The sequence below is a fragment of the Daktulosphaira vitifoliae genome, unplaced genomic scaffold (genome assembly GCF_025091365.1).
Source record: "Daktulosphaira vitifoliae isolate Bord-2020 unplaced genomic scaffold, ASM2509136v1 Scaffold_3, whole genome shotgun sequence".
Classification (NCBI taxonomy): Eukaryota; Metazoa; Arthropoda; class Insecta; order Hemiptera; family Phylloxeridae; genus Daktulosphaira; species Daktulosphaira vitifoliae.
The window spans coordinates 18,270,020-18,288,224 of NW_026099574.1; the positions used below are offsets into that span (position 1 = coordinate 18,270,020).

Genomic DNA, 18,205 nt, shown 5'->3' on the forward strand with positions numbered 1-18,205 from the left:
GGGAGCTAAATAGAAACATCATTGTCACGGAGTAAAGCTTGAAAGAAATGAGTTCATCTAGTGTGACCAACGTAGGATACTTTCAAAATTCAGATGCGCCAATTCAATTAATAATTTGTATGTTGACGGTTAAGAACTTTTAAACTTTTGAGATTATACTTCTAAAATTATCAAACACCAATTGTAGCGTTATAAAATTAGCATATGATGTCCAAAGAAATTACTTTTGAAAATGATTTTGTTAAAAACATGAATTAGTGAATGATAGTTCAACCACCTGTATATTTTTTGTTAAGATGCCGATAAAAAACTTATTATCATAAAAGGAAAAGATTTATGGTTGTCCAGACTCCAGCGGAAGCCAACTTGACTGAAGTTGATATGTAGTATTTTTATTAATCGTTCGCTGACCTTTCCTGCACAAAATTTCGTGTTTCTTCTGTATAATCTGTATTTGTCATTTTGGAATTTCTCATTTAAAAATTATGGAACGATTAAAATATTAAATATTGATATTATGAATAGTATAATCAAGTGTTTAAAATTATTATAATATTTAGAAAATATTTAAATAATGTATACTTAATTCCAAAAATGAATTATATGTATCTATGGATTTTAATATTGGTTTATTTAACAAATGCTGATGGTAAATAAACTTATACCTTTGTAGTGTTATTTAAATATTTTTTTTTTTTAATCAATTTTTAATTGAAATGCAAATTAACAGCATAATTATGAAAATAAATAACGTGTATTTCATGAGTTTTTATTTAATTAAATAGTAACTTAAAAATTAAAAAACTATGAAATTGAGTCAGGTGAATTATTTTTCATTAAAACTTTAACATTCATTTATTTACTTGTATTTCAAATTTTATTCAAGATATTTGATTAAATGAATGTAAAGTTAAAGCAAAATTATTTTTAGTTAATTAGTTGACCCAGCTATAAAAAAAAATCAAATTCTGTGAATTAAAGTTTTGATTGTTTTTCAGTTGAAAAATGAATGTTTTATTTACTTTTATTTAGATCTAAAATATGTTCAAATTTTCTTTAATTGTTAGAGTTAATTCTACTTATAGCTACTTATATATTTCATATACATTATTATATTTTTTGTTTTAATTGTTGCTTTTAGATTTACCAACATTTATTAATTACATGCAAAATGAAGCACTATCGGAGAACATTTTAGTTGGTCAACAGATATATACTCTATTAGGAATAAACTCTTTAGGCTCTAGTGATGATTTAATATATGGAATAGAAGGAACTGATAAATTTGCTGTTGATTCAAAATCTGGCATTGTTACCTTAGCAAAACCATTAGATCACGAAGTAAAATTTTATAAAAAATAATATATTATTAAAAATGTATGGGTTTTGTTATATCTGTTGCTTTTAAATCTTGCCTATATTAAAAAAGAAAATTATATATATATAAATAACAATTTTTTTTTGAATATTTTGTTGAGGCTAGATAAAATGTATGACTAAAAAAGGTTCTATAAAAACTATTTGTACATTATAATATTTAATTGTTGAATATGTTCTTAGGAAAACAATGCATTAACATTTAGTATAACACTGAAACAACAGAATTCAGGAGATATAGTTCGTATTCAAACTACAGTAATTGTATTAGATGAAAATGACAATGCTCCTACCTTTAAAAATTTGCCTTATGAAGGTACAGTGAGTGAAGAATCTAAAATTGGATTAACTGTATTTAAATGGATACAGGTTGAGGACTTAGATCAAGTTGGCCAACCACTTGAAGTTAGATGTGAATCTAGCTCTCCGGTACAACTTATAAATTAATGTGATTATTTATTATTTATGAATCTCTTTTTTTCAGAATGATGGATGCTTAAAATTTAAAATTGTATCAGAAAATATTAGTGAAAGTTATTATAGTGGCGCTCTAGTTGTGAATGAAAAAATAAAATATTCAGAAAATCAATTTTACCAGTTAACAATTATTGCTCATGTAATTATTAGATTACATATATTTAATTTGACTTCATACTAAATATTATACTAACATTTAAATATGTTGAGTTAACTTACTGATAAAGTATTATGTTATAATAACACAACTATTATGTTACTATTCTCAAATATCTACACAACAAATGAAAAATTTCCTTTAAAATAAGAATATAGTTAGTTTTTTATCATTTAATTTACTTGAATTTTACAATCTAAAGAATAAATTAGAAATAATACATTAAATCTCTTGTTTCAGTAAGGAATGTTTTTTACTTAAATTTAGTTTAGACTAAGCTTAATTAAGAAAAATGTTATTATTGGTTCAAATCATAAATAACACAAATTACAAATTGGATGTATTTTAATGTGAAATAATATCATATTTAATATTATTAAAACACAAACCATTAAAAAACAAGTTTGATTTATTTTTAGGATGGCAGCCATGTGAGTAAAACAACTTTAGATATACATGTTAAAGATATACAGAATATGCCACCTGTCTTTCATGGATCTCTAACTAGTGTTATTAGTGAAGATATAGCAGTTGGAACTCATGTTCTTACTGTTAATGCAAAAGATGGTGATAGAGGAGAACCTAGAGGCATAGTATATGATTTAATCCAAAGTAATGTATTTTTGTCTAAATAATTTTTAGTAAAATTTTAGTTACAGTTAAAATGAATTTATAAATAACAAATCTATCATATGAGTTCAAAATATAAAACTTCTACTGTGTTAATACAATCAAAATAAAATTATATAATTTGTATTATCCTTATAATTTATAGTTTTGTATTTGAAAAATTTATATTTTTTTCTATAATTATATAGAGTATATAGAGTGTTCAAAAAGTAAGAAAAAGATCCATTTTTTGCAACAATTGACTAGTTTTATTAATTTTTAAATATTCTATATAATAAATTGTCCAAAAATGTTTATCATTATGGAGTCATCATTAGTTCAATTTGAATTTTTTTTAGATCCTATGGATTATTTTTCTTTGGACAAACAGTCTGGTGAACTCACTACTGCTAAACTTATTGATCGTGAAACATTAATGAATAACAATGGTATTATTACTTTAACTGTTAAAGTAAGTGAATTTTATAATTTTATAAGTTAGAAATTTATAACATAAATTGTGTGTGTTATTAAGGCACAAGAAATTTTAAATGACATCCCAATTGATGATAATATAAGTTCAACTAGTGCTATTATTACTATAACGGTTCAAGATGTAAATGATGAACCGCCAAAATTTAACAAGTTAAACTATTTTGTGAGTGTACCTGAGAATATAGCACCTGGTACTCCTTTACCTAATTTAAACATGACAGTTTCAGATTCTGATATTGTAAGTATTGTACTGTAGTTCAGTAATACATAAGTTAAATTTTATTGTATTTTTTTAGTATAATGCAAACATTATTTCACTTAATATATTACTCGTACAAAAAAAAAAAAATTTAGATTTATTTACTTATATGATTATTAGATAATTAGAAATAATTTAAAAAAATCATATTTTAGATATCTTGTTGTTTTTGAAAAATTTAAAAAGTATATTAAAACTATATAACTAAATAGCAATGCCTAATATTAAATTTTTTACTCCTAGAACTTTTATTTGGATAAATAAGTATACGTGTTACAATTCATCAATGAATTAATATATATTAAATATAATTCTAAAAATTAATTGTGAATTAATTTTGTTATTAGGGTACAAATTCTGAGTTTTCATTAAGTCTTCTTGATGAATCAAACTACTTTGTAATAGATCCTCCTAAAGCTATTGGTGCTACAGATGTAAGCATAAAACTTGCAAAGAATATAAAATTAGATTATGAAGACCCTAATCAAAGGAAGTTCATTGTTTTGGTAATGATTAAACTAAAATAAGAGTTATTTTTTCAAATAATAATTAATTAATATCAAAGAATCAGAATAAATACTGAGGGTATCTTTATATATTAATTTATCTTTAATAAAAAAATAATAATGTTTTTTTAAAAAAAGTGTCTTTTAAGTATACTTAAAATAAATTAATTTATTTATCAAAAAATAAATAATTTAAATTTAGTAATTTAATCAATTCAAAAACATAATTATTTTACTAGGTTAAAGCTAGCGAGACAAGTGAAAAATATAATTTATCATCAACTGCTACATTAGTCATTCAAGTCACTGACATAAATGATAATTATCCTGTTTTTGATAATAATGTGTATACATTTACAATCAATGAAACTGCAGCTCCTGGAACAATAATTGGAATTGTTAAGGCTAGTGATCGAGATAGTAATTCATTTATTGTTTATAGCTTAACTGGGCCATCAGCAGAAAAGTGAGTATAAAATCTCAAATTTTCCTAGTCCTTTAGACATTTATATCTTTCACAATATACATTTAATCAAAATAAATAAAAAAGTTTGCTTGTAAAAGCATATTTTTAAATTAAGATAATGCATTTATTAGTGTATTTTTTATTTTATTCTCAAATTTACTACTTTATAGTACTCATTCAAAAAAATTCCCTTTAAAAATTTTAATGGTTTTTAAGATAAACAGATATATATATATTAAATACTTTTTAATATTGAAGACTATAAATGATTGAAAATAAGTAACTAAAAGTGAATATAAAATTTTATTTTCAGAACTTTCAGAATCTATATCATATTTTTTTTCTTCCTCGTCTTTATAATAATAAACCTCCATTTGATACGATCTCCCACATAATTTATGCACACACTAGTAATCCTCATATCACCCCTAATTATATCCAATTACCTCTTTTTGGTCATCTTTATCTTCTTTGGTTTTTTCTTTAACATTCATTTCTATAACTGTTTTTGTAACTAATGATTTCTCTCTTCTCATAATATGACCAAGCAATCTAAGCCTATTTTCTCTCATATATCCATAATCATTGTTTCTCCTATTCTATTTCTTACATATTTATGTCTTATATTATCTTTTCTCAACATAGTTGGTCTCATTACAGTATTCTAGAACTTACTTCTAAGCTTCAATGAGATTTCTCTTATCACACAAAACATCAGACGCTTCTTTCCATTTGATCCACTCATACTTAATTCCTCACACATCCTTGTCAATACCACCATTGTTTTGTATAAATGATCCTAAATATTAAAAACTCCACTTCACCTATATTTATTATCATTACTCTCCTCGTTTCATCGCCTTCATATTCTTATTCATCGTAATCATACTCTATATATTCCATCTTCTACTATTAAATCTTTAATACTTTTCCTTTAAACGCCTATTTCCAGATCTTAAGCCTTTAATTAACTTCCTGCCTATTTTCTTTTATTAATACTATGTCTATCAAGAGCAAGTATAATATAAAATTAGTAAATTAGGAAAAAATTATATTTTTTACGTGTTATTTAAAATGTGATAAAAGTCATGCATGAGCATGACTTTAATTTATCCTTGAATGTGAAATAAAATTTTTTTCAATTAGTATTATTAAAAAGTATATCCACAATAATAATATAAAAAAGAAATATAGTATTTATATTTAAGTATATTTTTGTATGTATAACTATTATTTTAAAGAATATTTTTTAGAAAACTTTCAATAGAATATTTGCACCGTATTTTGTCTATTTTATGAGATTATTACTATGATCTTTACATATAACAGAGACTGTTTTTAAAACAGTTATCTTGAAGGAGGTTGAATAGGAACAATCTTAAAAAATAATTATTGACCAAATTTATTATTAAAAGTTGTTTCTAAGTACTCTTAGTGTTTTTCCAATTATACATTTTAAATTCAAATTTTTAGTTTAATTATTTGATACCAAGTATTTCAATTTAAAACAAAAATAATGAATTTCGAATTTTAATCCATTATAAAATTTTAATTTTAGGTTGCTCTTTTTGTTTNAATAATGAATTTCGAATTTTAATCCATTATAAAATTTTAATTTTAGGTTGCTCTTTTTGTTTATTTCAAATGTTTCAAATAGTAAATTATTGATGATTTATTTGAAGTATAATTTCCACAACAAAATTTACTATTTTGTAAAATATATTGTTTATAAAATATTTTTTATTTTTTTTAGATTTTATGTTGATAAATTGACAGGTACCATTTCTGTGGCACTTTGTTCTGATGTTGGGAAAGCTATGTGTCTTGATTATGAAACCCAGTCAAATTATTATTTAACTTTCATAGCAACTGATGATAATAGTAATGGACAATCAAGTTCAGTTCCAATTATGATAACATTGTCTGACAATAATGACAATGCACCAGTATTTATGCAACATTTATACACTAGCCTTGTAGATGAAGGAGCAGTATATTTTGAACCTTCTCTTATTGTTCAAGTAAATTTATTTTAGATTTAAATAACTTAGAAATAGTATATTTAGTTAGCAGGATATTCATTTCTATTAATTCATGTGAGTTTGGTACAATATGTAATAATAACATTTTTTTTTTATATTATGACATTTTTATAAGATATATATTGTTGGTTAAAAAGCTAAGCAGAAGTTATATTTTAATCTTATGGGAGAAGCAAAAAACATTTTGCATTTGTTGCTGTAGAAACAGAATTGATATCATGTAATTTTTCTCTTGTTATTCTAATATTCATAAAAAGTAATATTTTTGAAAAATATAATTTACAAGTTTTTACCACTTTTATGTTGCTATTTAAGGGTTGAGCCTAAATGCCCATCAATGATATTCTAAGTTATTAATGGGGGATAGCTGGCTAGGCTATATCAACCTTAGGTACAGAGGTTTCCTATTTAATTTATACTCCCTTAGAGAAACTAAGGATCACACTCCATATATATATATATATATATATATAACACTCTTGGTTAGTAATGATATGAATATTTATTAAGTAAGAAATATTAAATACACAATACAACCTGCTAGACACCTAGAGATGATAATAATCCAACAGGGAGCTGACGATGATACACACACACACACACTATTTCTGTGTTAGCTAGTTTAAGTTAAATATAAAACAAAAGAGTAATGGTCGCGATGGTTTTAAAAAGTCAACTGCAGTTTGGAACATTGGTATTATAGCACAGTGGCTGTGAATTACAAAAGTGTTTATGTGTGTAGTCTGCCTCCTGTAGTAATACGTGTGTCAATGTGTCAACGTTATAAGCCTAATCGGCAGTACAATAATGTTGTGGGATATGATCACGTTTATGTGATCGTATCACTACATAGCTGATGATATAAAGTGTGTAGTTGTTAGCATGGATTTCTTCAAAGAAATTCTATCATTTTTTGGAATTATTTGACTAATTTGACTATAATTTTTTTCTGAAAATAAAGTGTATGTTTTATTTTTAATTGATGAAATTCCTTAGGCAACTGATGCTGATAAATCTTCTTTAATTACATACAGTATATCTGGATATGGAAGTGAATTGTTTAAAATTGATAGCAGTAGTGGAGAAATATTTATAGCGTCACCAAATGGACTGAAAAGATTGGAAAATGACAACATTACACTATCTGTTATTGTAAAATAATTTCATGGATAATTTATTTGATCAACATATTTAATTTAATTTAAAATAAATATTTTATATTTAGGCAAATGATGGTATATACAGTGATGAAGCAATTGTTAATATTATGGTTTTAGACATCAACAACAATAGTCCAAAATTTTTGTCTGATATGTATAATGTTTCTATATATGAAAATGTACCCATTAGTTACAGTGTTATCAAAGTTGAAGCAAAAGATAATGACATTAATTTGAATGCTAACCTTACTTATTCTATACTAGAAGGCTCATTTAATCATTTTTCTATTGATGAGTTAACTGGAGTTATTTATGTCTCATCAAAACTCAATTATGATCAACATTCTAATTATGTTATTAAAGCATTAGCAATTGATAAGGGTACACCTGCTCTTACTGGAAGTACAACTATTACTGTTAATATAATTAACATTAACAACAGAAACCCAGAATTTATTCCAGTTATTCAGCGCACAGAGGTAATAATTAAATCATTTTTTTCCAGACCTTAAATTAAATTTTTTATTTTATTTTATTAGTATTTAATAATATAGTTTTTAATAGGTTCTGGTTATTTTACGATCCATATTTTTGTGTTTTGAGAATTAATGTTTTTTCAGTTTTTTGGGTGTATATCATACTGACCTAAATTTCATTAATATTAAATAATATTTCCATGTTTAATGAAAAATTAATGCCATAATACATTAATTCCTTTTTGTATATTTAAATAAATTATAATTTATTTTCTCTATATATACATAAAATGATATTGAATGTTGATATTTTGAGTTAACCCTAATATTAAATATAGAGTTGAAACATTTTCTTAAAATAATAATTCAGTTTTGAAAAAATAGTTTTATTGGTAATCATCTGTTTGGGTGTGTTCCATCCACACATGATTTTAGCTTCGATGCGAAGCTGAGAAGGTATTGGTTTTACTAAGATGTGTTTTTTTTTTTTTTTGTGTCTGTTACCACTTTTTCTCAGCTCTCACCGAACCGATTTCTTTCAATGATACGTCAAAAGATCACAAATCGTATCTAGTCGAAGACATTACCCTTAAAAATTGAAAAAATTTCCCTCGTTCCCCGTAAATGGGGGAAACCTCCAAAAAAATTACAAATTTAAAAATCGCTAATTTTCGAAATTTTTTCAATTTTTTTTACTAAAAACTGCCGTAACTTTTTTAAAAATGAACATATCAATATAATTCTTTCTTTTATAGATGCATGATGTGATTACCTATCATTTGGTATATTTTTTTTATAAATCTGACTTTTTACCTGCCCACAGGGGGGGATTTAAAATGACAAAAAATTAATTTTTTCAACTTAACTTTTGAAAGTGTTTCGGAAGGTCTGACACTTTTATATATATCTTAAATTAAAGCTAATGTAATATACTTTATCATGAAAAAAAAAAATTTCGGACTTTATTTTATCTTCAAGGTGAAAATGGCTACCAAATGCTATTTTTGTGTGAAAATTTTCGATTTTGTATTTTACATTTTTAACTTTATTATACTATAACTTTTTGAAAAATGTATGGATCAATATAATTTTTTTATGGGAAATACTATTTTTTAATATTCCTTTTTTCATTCGACATACTTTATCTTAATCAGGATATTAATAAGGAACTAGCAGTTTATGAAGCTTTTGGAATAATCCACCAATTTTTTAAAATTAAACACTATCTAAAGATTTGCATCGAAGCGTTTTTTTTTTTGATAGTGATTTTAATCACTGTCAGATATCATTTATACTGGACCCAATTATGCCACGTCACCAATGTGCCGCGACCCCCCTGTGCTGGGTTTTTTTTTTATTTATTTTTAATAAAATTTAATATTTCATGATAAGGATGGTAAATTATGATTTTCAATGAAAACAATTTAACTACTATTTCAATAACTTAGTAATTGTGTAGGTATCAGAAGACGTACCTGTAGGAACAGTTATCTATCGTTTGAATGCACAAGATGCTGATATTAGTGATGTAAATGCTTTAAGTTTTTCATTGAACTCATCATTAATTACTGGAATTACTAGTAAGGGTAATCAATTAGAAGACAATAGTGTAGTCAAAGAGTGGTTCAAAGTTAGACCATCAAATGGCGATGTAATTGTTGCTAAATCAATTGACAGAAATATAGCAGCTGTTGTTAGTTTATCAGTAATTGTAACTGATACCTCTGCGCCAGATGTACAGCAATCGTCTGGTAAGATATAAAGAGGTTGTATATAATTATGACATAAATGGATTTATAGACTTTAGGTCCACTTTTTTTTTGTTCAATGAGATATAATGACCAATTTTTTTTAATCCATTAATATAAAGACAATAATTTAATTACTCAACAAAGAAACAAGTCCATGATCAGGGCACTAATATTTTGGAATTGAACTTATTCTGAAAACTTTAAATGCAGTAGTGTACCTATACAGGTGTCCCGTTATGTTCTGATATCTTTAATAACTTTTAATCCTGTATATACTCAACTTAATTTTTGATAAATTTATCGAAATACTCCGTCTTTTAAACTAATGTTAAATTAAAACTCATGTTACATACTATAAATTAAAAAAAAATTGTACCGACACTTCTTTTCTATGTGCAAATGGCAGTTGAAGTAGGATAAAAAATAGAAGTTAATTTTTCTTTTGGAATAATCCACTAATTTCTTAAAATTAAACACTATCTACAGTTTTGCGTCAAAGCATTTCTTATGATAGTGATTTTAATCACTGTTTAATATTTAATTAATTTAAATTTGAACTAAATTTATTTTAGTTGTGGTGTGTAGCTAAAAGGGTTTTGGTTTTATTCTGTTCTTTTTTTTGTCATTAGACATTAATTACTACTGAACCAGTATTGCTCATTGATAGATCAAATGATCTTAAATTGTATTTAGTTAAAGTACATTAAAGAAAAATACCCCAACAATTATAGTTATTATCAAATAGTCAAAATTAATACTTTTAGTTATATACTCAATATTGAAGTAACTTTTTGAAAACTGGACAGATTATTATAAAAATTTGATTGGAAATAATTTACAAATTTACCTTGTTAATGACATACTTTATTTTTAAAATTCAATCATTAATCAAAATACTGTGTGACTATAAATCATTTTTTTTTTTCAAATTTTGATGTTCAACAATACTTTAACAATACTTTTTCAACTTATTTAAACCTACATCAAATTAAAGCGAATACAATCTACTTAAATAAAAAAAAGAAAAACTATCCTAAAACTTGATTTCTAGAAGTTATGGGATTTTTTAAACAAAAAATCATAAAATTTTCATTAAAAATAGCCAATTTGAATTGTTTTGAATAGTAACACTATTCTAAAATATATAATATTAAAACTTATTTAAAATACTATATAATAAAATGAAAATATTTTGTGACTTATCTTTTATGAGTAAGACTCTATAGTCAAATATCATTTTTTAATTTGTTTTAAGAACACATCAAAGTATTTTACAGTGATTTTAATAATTGTCCTATATTAACTATGCTGGATCTCTACTGTACTTAACATTTTTTTCTATTTTATATTTAAATAAACTTTGGATTTCAATAATGCATGACTTTTTAAACAGAAAATAAAGCACAATTTTTAATTTTTAGTGTAAAGTTTTGTGTTTAAAATATAACAATTAAATTCTAATAGTTCCTGTTTTTATTAATTTTGAATTTTTAAATCCTTATTTAAATTTATCTTAAAATGTTTTATTTTAGGTACATTAATGATTAATATAATGGATATCAATGATATTGCTCCAAAATTTGACAAACCTTGGACAAAAGAAAATCCAATTTTGAAATTATCAACTTTTGAAGAACAACCCATTGGTACTATTATTGGAAATTTTGCTGCTCATGATGATACTGGAATTGACTATTATGCAGTTTTACCTGTTAATCAATATATAGATGTTAACCAATCTACAGGTATCACATGTTATTGATTTTATTATGATTAATATTGTATTATAATATGTATGTTATAGAAATTTAATTATTTTTTTTTCATTTTTGGTAATTCAATAAAATGTAATAATATCCAAAAAAAATAAGGTAGTAACTAATTTTTTCTTACTTTTGAAGAAATAAAAATAAATTTTGCTTTTCAGTGTAATTTTTTACTGTACTAATAATTACAAAAATAATTGTAAATTTTAATTGTTATATGTGTAATTATACAGTAGTATAATTTAATTCCAATAATTCATTTAATAATATTTCTTTTTAAGTTACTTATTTGCTGTGCTTTCCTATATAATATTCTAATTATTGTAATTATTTATTTATAAATTATTTAAAATTAAGAAATTTTTATGTTTTTAGGTTCTCTTTATATAAAAAAAAAAATTGATTTTGAAAATATTGAAACTATTAGCATAACTTTAATAGCCTATGATACAGGATATCCACAACTGTCATCTTCTGCAATAATTTCAATACAGATTTTGGATGTAAATGATAATTATCCAATATTTAATCAGGTACTTAATGATAAAACAAATTTATTTCAATAACTTCAAATGTATATTTAAATAAAAGTAGTATTTATTAATTTTTGAAAATTAAGATAAAAATATTGATTTACCAAAAAACATTCTTTTATGTTGTATTTTCCAATATTCACTTCTATTTATATTTTTATTCAGGAAATAGTCAATATATCACTCATTAAATATTTTTATTTCATTCATTGTAAATATTATTCCATTAAAAAATATATACATTCATAGTTAAAAAATTTTTTTTTCTTGAAGATTCTTGAAATCTTTTTGAAAATGAGATAAAAAAATTAAGTTAAATTTTTATGCTGAAATTAATGTTTGATAGACTGAATATAAAGCAGAAATTGATGAAAACTCTCCTCCTGGAACATTTGTTACCAAAGTATTTGCTACTGATGCTGATAAATCAACTTTTGGTTTGGTACATTATTCAATTGTTGGACATAGTTATGGACTTTATATAAACCAAGATACAGGAACTATAAAAGTTCATAACTCTACCTATCTCAATCGGGAAGAAATTCAAGAAATAACATTAAGAATACACGCTAATGATGAAGCTCCTCCAGAATTGTCTAAATCTGCTATTGTTTTGGTATTATTGTCTTATCAAAATTTCAGATATTGGTTTGATTATAAATGTTATTTATAATGTTTAGTTGACTGTAAAACTCAGAGATATAAATGATAATCCTCCACAATTTGATCCTAAAGAATATTACTTATCAATAATTGATTCAAATCCCAATACTCCACTTATGCAATTAAAAGCTATAGATAAAGATATTAATTCAAAATTAGTTTATACAATTGTATCAGGAAATAAAGGTAAATTAAATTTTTTTTTCATTATTTTACTTAATAAAATTATTAAATTTATGTTAAATAGATTTATTCAATCTTGACAAAGAAACAGGATTTTTATATCCAACACTATTGTTGAATGGTGTAAGTGGTATACAAATTGTTGAAATTGATGTATTTGATGGTATTTTTAGAGATTGTGCAAGTATTAATGTTACTATTTTGGATATAAATCAAAATCAACCAATTTTTGTTCATCCACTGAATTCAACATTGTTAATTCCTGAGGTTAGTTATTTATTATTAGTTGTTACCTCAATTCCCTATACTAGATCATAATTGTACTTTTTATTTATTTATTAAAAAATATGCAAATATGTACTTATTGTATTTGTTCTACATTATAAAAAGTTATTTTTATCTAAAAAATAAATATGTGTTTTAGAATATTAGTGTTGGTACATTAGTTCTTACAGTGTGTGCTGAAGACAAAGACTTGGGAGAAAATGGTCGTGTGACTTACTTCTTTAAAGAAGAAAATAATAATATTATACAAACTGACACTTTTACAATAAATCCAGAAACTGGACAAATCAAGACTCAGATTTTGCTTGACTATGAAACAAAATCTTCTTATGAGGTATGTATACATTTATACAGCGAGAAATTTACTATTTTACTATTTGTTACTTTATTATATTAAAACTATGCATAATTGCTATAATAAGTTTTTAATTTATTTTTTTATAAAGTTCACATATTAAAAATATTTTGCTATTTCATGCTATTATTTTTATTGTCCAGTTAAAATAGGGGCTTCATTATAGTGATAATTAAATATTATAAAATAATTACATAAAAATGAGTAATAATAATGTTTATTTCCAACAATATATATATAATCATGTATAATCCATATATTATCAATAATAAAACAATTATTGGTTTAAATCCAAAGCCTTAAGGCTGTGCTGGTGATAAATGTTTAAATATTACTCCATTAAATATTATATATTAAATAACAAAAAATAAATCCTTGAAATTATATCAATATTACTAATATACACTTTTTATTCCATAGAAGAATTATCCCAGTTTAACAACAGTATAAAATTCATTAAAATTGGTATCAATTTAACCCTAGTTTAATATGTAAATTACAGAATATATAATATATTATCTATATATATATATATATTATGTTATGCACATGCTGACCAAATATAGTTCTTAATTTCAGTAAAACTAAAATTACAATTTCTTTTAATCGAGTAGTATAAATATAAGCTTTATAATTATTAACAGGTTTATACTTAAAAGTGGTCCTACAAACAAATAAATAATAATTATATTTTGATTTATTAAATTTTTATAATGAATTAAATTAAAAGAAAATTTGTATAATTAATGCCATATTATATAATTTCAATAAATTAATATAATAAACAATTATTTTAATTGCTTATATCATATTTAAATGTTAGGTCTATAGTTTTAAATTTTGGCAGTGGATTATTGCTATAAAATATTTTATCTTGTAAATTAATTCTTCTGCCTTCAATTAAATTTTTTAAAATTAATTAGCAACCTTTTTATTTGAATAAGATTTACAAAACAACCTTTGATATGACTTATAATTTTGTTAATTATTCTATTAAATATATAGAACATTCATAAAATTTTTGAGATATTGCAAGATGAAAATTAGTATCATTTCTTGTATACTTCATATACCTATTCTTTTATCAGAGGCAAATCCAGAGTTTTTTGAAGGACAAACACAAACATTCTTTAGATGTCAAAATTAATTTTTTGTTTATTTTCTTGTTTATAATATATTTTTTAAACAGCCAATAACAGTTTCAGGAGGGTGTGGGAACCTTTTGCACCTTCCTCCTGGATTCCTTTTTTCTTTTATACCAATAATATAAAAGGCAGTGATATCATTTATTTATAATTTATAAGTAAATAATTATTTAATAAAAATATTCATTGTTGAATACAAAATATATCTTGATTATTTTATTTTTCATTTAAATTTTAGTTGGTTTTGGTAGCACGAGATCAAGGCTCTCCATTATGGCAAGAATCATTAAAAGTTCTTAATATTAATTTAATTGATGTTAATGATAATAGACCACATTTTTCTGTGCCTAATGGCCATAAACCTTTGTATACATTCAAAATTAAAGAAAATAATAGACCTCAACATAAAATTGGTAAATTATTGAAATAGTTAATTGCTGTAATATAATTGTTTTATATCAGGCTTATCAAACTTAATATTTAAATTTTTAGGTCAAGTAAAAGCAACTGATTTGGACCATGGAGAAAATGCACATATATTCTATCATTTACTTACTCCTAATCATATTCCATTTATGATTGATCGCTTGGATGGTACTATATATGCTAATGACACTTTAGACAGAGAAGAACAAAGTTCATATGAAATAGTAGTTAAAGCTTCAAATGATAATATTGAGTATCAACATACAAATGTAATTTTACATGAATTTTATTACTTAAGACATTATCAACTTATTAAATAATTCTTTTTGAGATTTTATAGATTAATATTCAAATGTATATGTATTATTATAGGATATAGAACTAGATGACTATAGTTTAGCTAAAGTTTTGATCATAGTTACTGATGAAAATGATAATACACCAATTTTTCAGTCAAATCATTACTATGCAGGTAAAAAATAAATTTAAATTCTTACTATTTATATTCAATAGTTTGAACTCTACTTTTTTGTAAGTACACAAGAATAGAAGTTGTTGAAATTGATTATCATGTAAATTGAATTATATTTTTTAATTATGGGATTTCATTTTAACTGTTGGACTGAACACATTTTTTACATCATAGTATATGATTTACTACTAAATAAATTTTTTAATATTATATAAATTATATATATTTTAATTTTTAGGAGTTAATTCTATGGGAAAAGTTGGAGATGTTATACTTCAAGTGGTAGTTAATGACCCTGACTCAGAGGAAAATAATGCAGTTAGTTATAATATTGAACATACACAATTATATAAGCCAGGAATTGAAAATATAACATGGTTTTCTACATTAAAAGATCCATTTACTATTGATTCAATGGGTCGCATATCTACGGCAGTATTTTTAGCAGAGTATAATCAAGGTCGATTTCTTTTGCAAATTGCAGCAAAAGAAACTGTAGCACCTTTCAGAACAACCACTACAATAGCATCAGTACATTATTATACATTAAATATTATTAATTAAAAATTTTTGTAAAATATGAACAATTTTTTAGGTATGGGTGTATGAAGTACAACAATTAGTAAAATTAATAGTTTCAAGAGCGCCTCAGACTGTTAACGAAGGTCGAGAATCAATACTACTGAATTTGGCTAATGTAACAAATATGATTGTAGTTTTGGATGATGTTAGATATCATGTAAATCAATATGGGTATATTCAGCCTGATTCGAGTGATGTATACATTCATATGGTTAATCCCTCTAAGAACTCTATTATGTCAAGTGGAGAAGTACTTTCTATTATTGATGATAAATATGATTATTTAAAAGATTACTATGAACATTTCGCCATTGAAAATGTTGTGGTATGCATTTATTTAAACTACTATTCTATTGAATAGGACTAAATTAATTAGAATCATTGAAATATATTTTTGTTAAAATTTAGCCTGTATTATTTGCTACTCAATCTGATTCATTTGAACCTACAATAGCTGCATTAGTGGCATTAATTGTTGTATTGAGTGTTGGTTGTATCGGGGTATTAATTATTTGTTGTTGTTTCCGTCATTGGTGAGTACTTAATAAGAAATTATAAATTGAACCATAAAATCAGTATGTTTTATTATAAATCAATATTTATGTATTTTATATAGGATGTTTTCTTCTGAGCTGGATAATAATTCTATTAAAAATGATATTTTAATTAAAAAATCTGTCATTGATGATCTTAGCACTACAGAAAATCCTTTGTGGATTGAACAGTAAGTAAAAGCTATATTTATTGTATTACAATTTTTTCTCTCTTCTTTTGATTAAGTGATATTTATAATTTAATTATATAACTGTTAATGTAACCACATGTATTTATATTATATGATATTTCAATGTTGGGTCATTTATTTTTTTTTAGAAAATTAAAATTATATGAAGAACAAGAATTGACAATGCAAGTTTTTTGTGATATAGAAAATAAGGATTTGCCAAACAATCAAGATAGCATGGTAAATTATTATAAATGTTATATATTAAAATTATGTTTCAAAAATCTTTAAAATGTATAGGGGGACAATACCTATGCAACTATAAGACGTCCATCACGTCGAGGATCTATTAATACCCTTTTGACAATGACCACAGGAGAATATGCTACTTTAGGAGGTTCAGTTTTACCATTACCTTTAGATGGAGCAACATCACATAGTCAACAAGTATTTTTATTGAAATATATTATTTTAAATATATATATTTATTACCTATTTTCATGGTATAGATGTTTGAAGCATCCCTTGGATTTCAAGGATCTACATTTCAAGTTCCAGATTTAACGTTGGATACTAGTAATCTTTTAAGGAGCAATTCAGATATTTAATATTATTGAAAAACTACTTTTTGGTTGAATTTGGTATTTAATTACCCAAATCAAATATTTTTTATTAATTTTATCAGTGCCAAGTTATAAAGTTCAATTTTATATTTTTATATATGAATTCACTCTATATTTCTATTATTTATTTATGCTATCCTAATTTTTTTCATGCATTAACTATTGTTTATTAAGATGCCAATATTTTTTATTGAATCATCGATAAGACTGTTTTTGAATTAAAATTATTTTAAAAATTACTAGTGATAATACTAAAATTTATTTTATGATATCCGTCCAATTATTAAGTTATATAGGAATACTGGTGTGGTATTTAAAAACTAAATGGTTTATATATTTTTTATTTGTAAATGTGTGAATATTTTAATAAATACAGTTAATTTTTTCAAATAAATATGTATTTTAGTTTTAGATTTAACTTTTCAAATATTAACAAGGGTTCTGAATGTCAAAAAGTTCATATAATTGTTTTCAATAGATTTCAAGTGACTATTGGTATATATTTGCTAAATTATTAGAATCATTTAAAATTATCTGAGTCAATATTATGAAATTTGCTGTTTATTTACGAATTGAATAGTTCTCTATAACAACAAAACAAAACTTAAAATAGATATTATTTAAAACCAAGTGCATTTGTTAGTGTTTAATCAACTTACAAACTACAAAATGA

General features: G+C 23.8%; 1 protein-coding gene across 1 annotated transcript; it reads left to right on the forward strand.

Moving 5' to 3' along the window:
• The first annotated feature begins 32 nt into the window (after positions 1 to 32).
• Positions 33 to 17,834, forward strand: LOC126900188 (cadherin-87A). The gene is made up of 29 exons (XM_050675696.1): positions 33 to 117; positions 1,142 to 1,341; positions 1,561 to 1,806; positions 1,862 to 1,993; positions 2,431 to 2,623; positions 2,980 to 3,092; positions 3,156 to 3,353; positions 3,722 to 3,880; positions 4,120 to 4,346; positions 6,100 to 6,367; positions 7,385 to 7,540; positions 7,614 to 8,027; positions 9,484 to 9,775; positions 11,308 to 11,520; positions 11,917 to 12,074; positions 12,421 to 12,690; positions 12,755 to 12,923; positions 12,985 to 13,187; positions 13,345 to 13,539; positions 14,944 to 15,118; positions 15,198 to 15,400; positions 15,504 to 15,603; positions 15,842 to 16,134; positions 16,199 to 16,510; positions 16,594 to 16,718; positions 16,802 to 16,909; positions 17,059 to 17,149; positions 17,210 to 17,356; positions 17,419 to 17,834. Exons 1-29 carry the CDS (start codon positions 48 to 50, stop codon positions 17,515 to 17,517), a joined length of 5,529 nt encoding a protein of 1,842 aa, XP_050531653.1. The 5' UTR covers positions 33 to 47; the 3' UTR covers positions 17,518 to 17,834.
• The last annotated feature ends 371 nt before the right edge of the window (positions 17,835 to 18,205 follow it).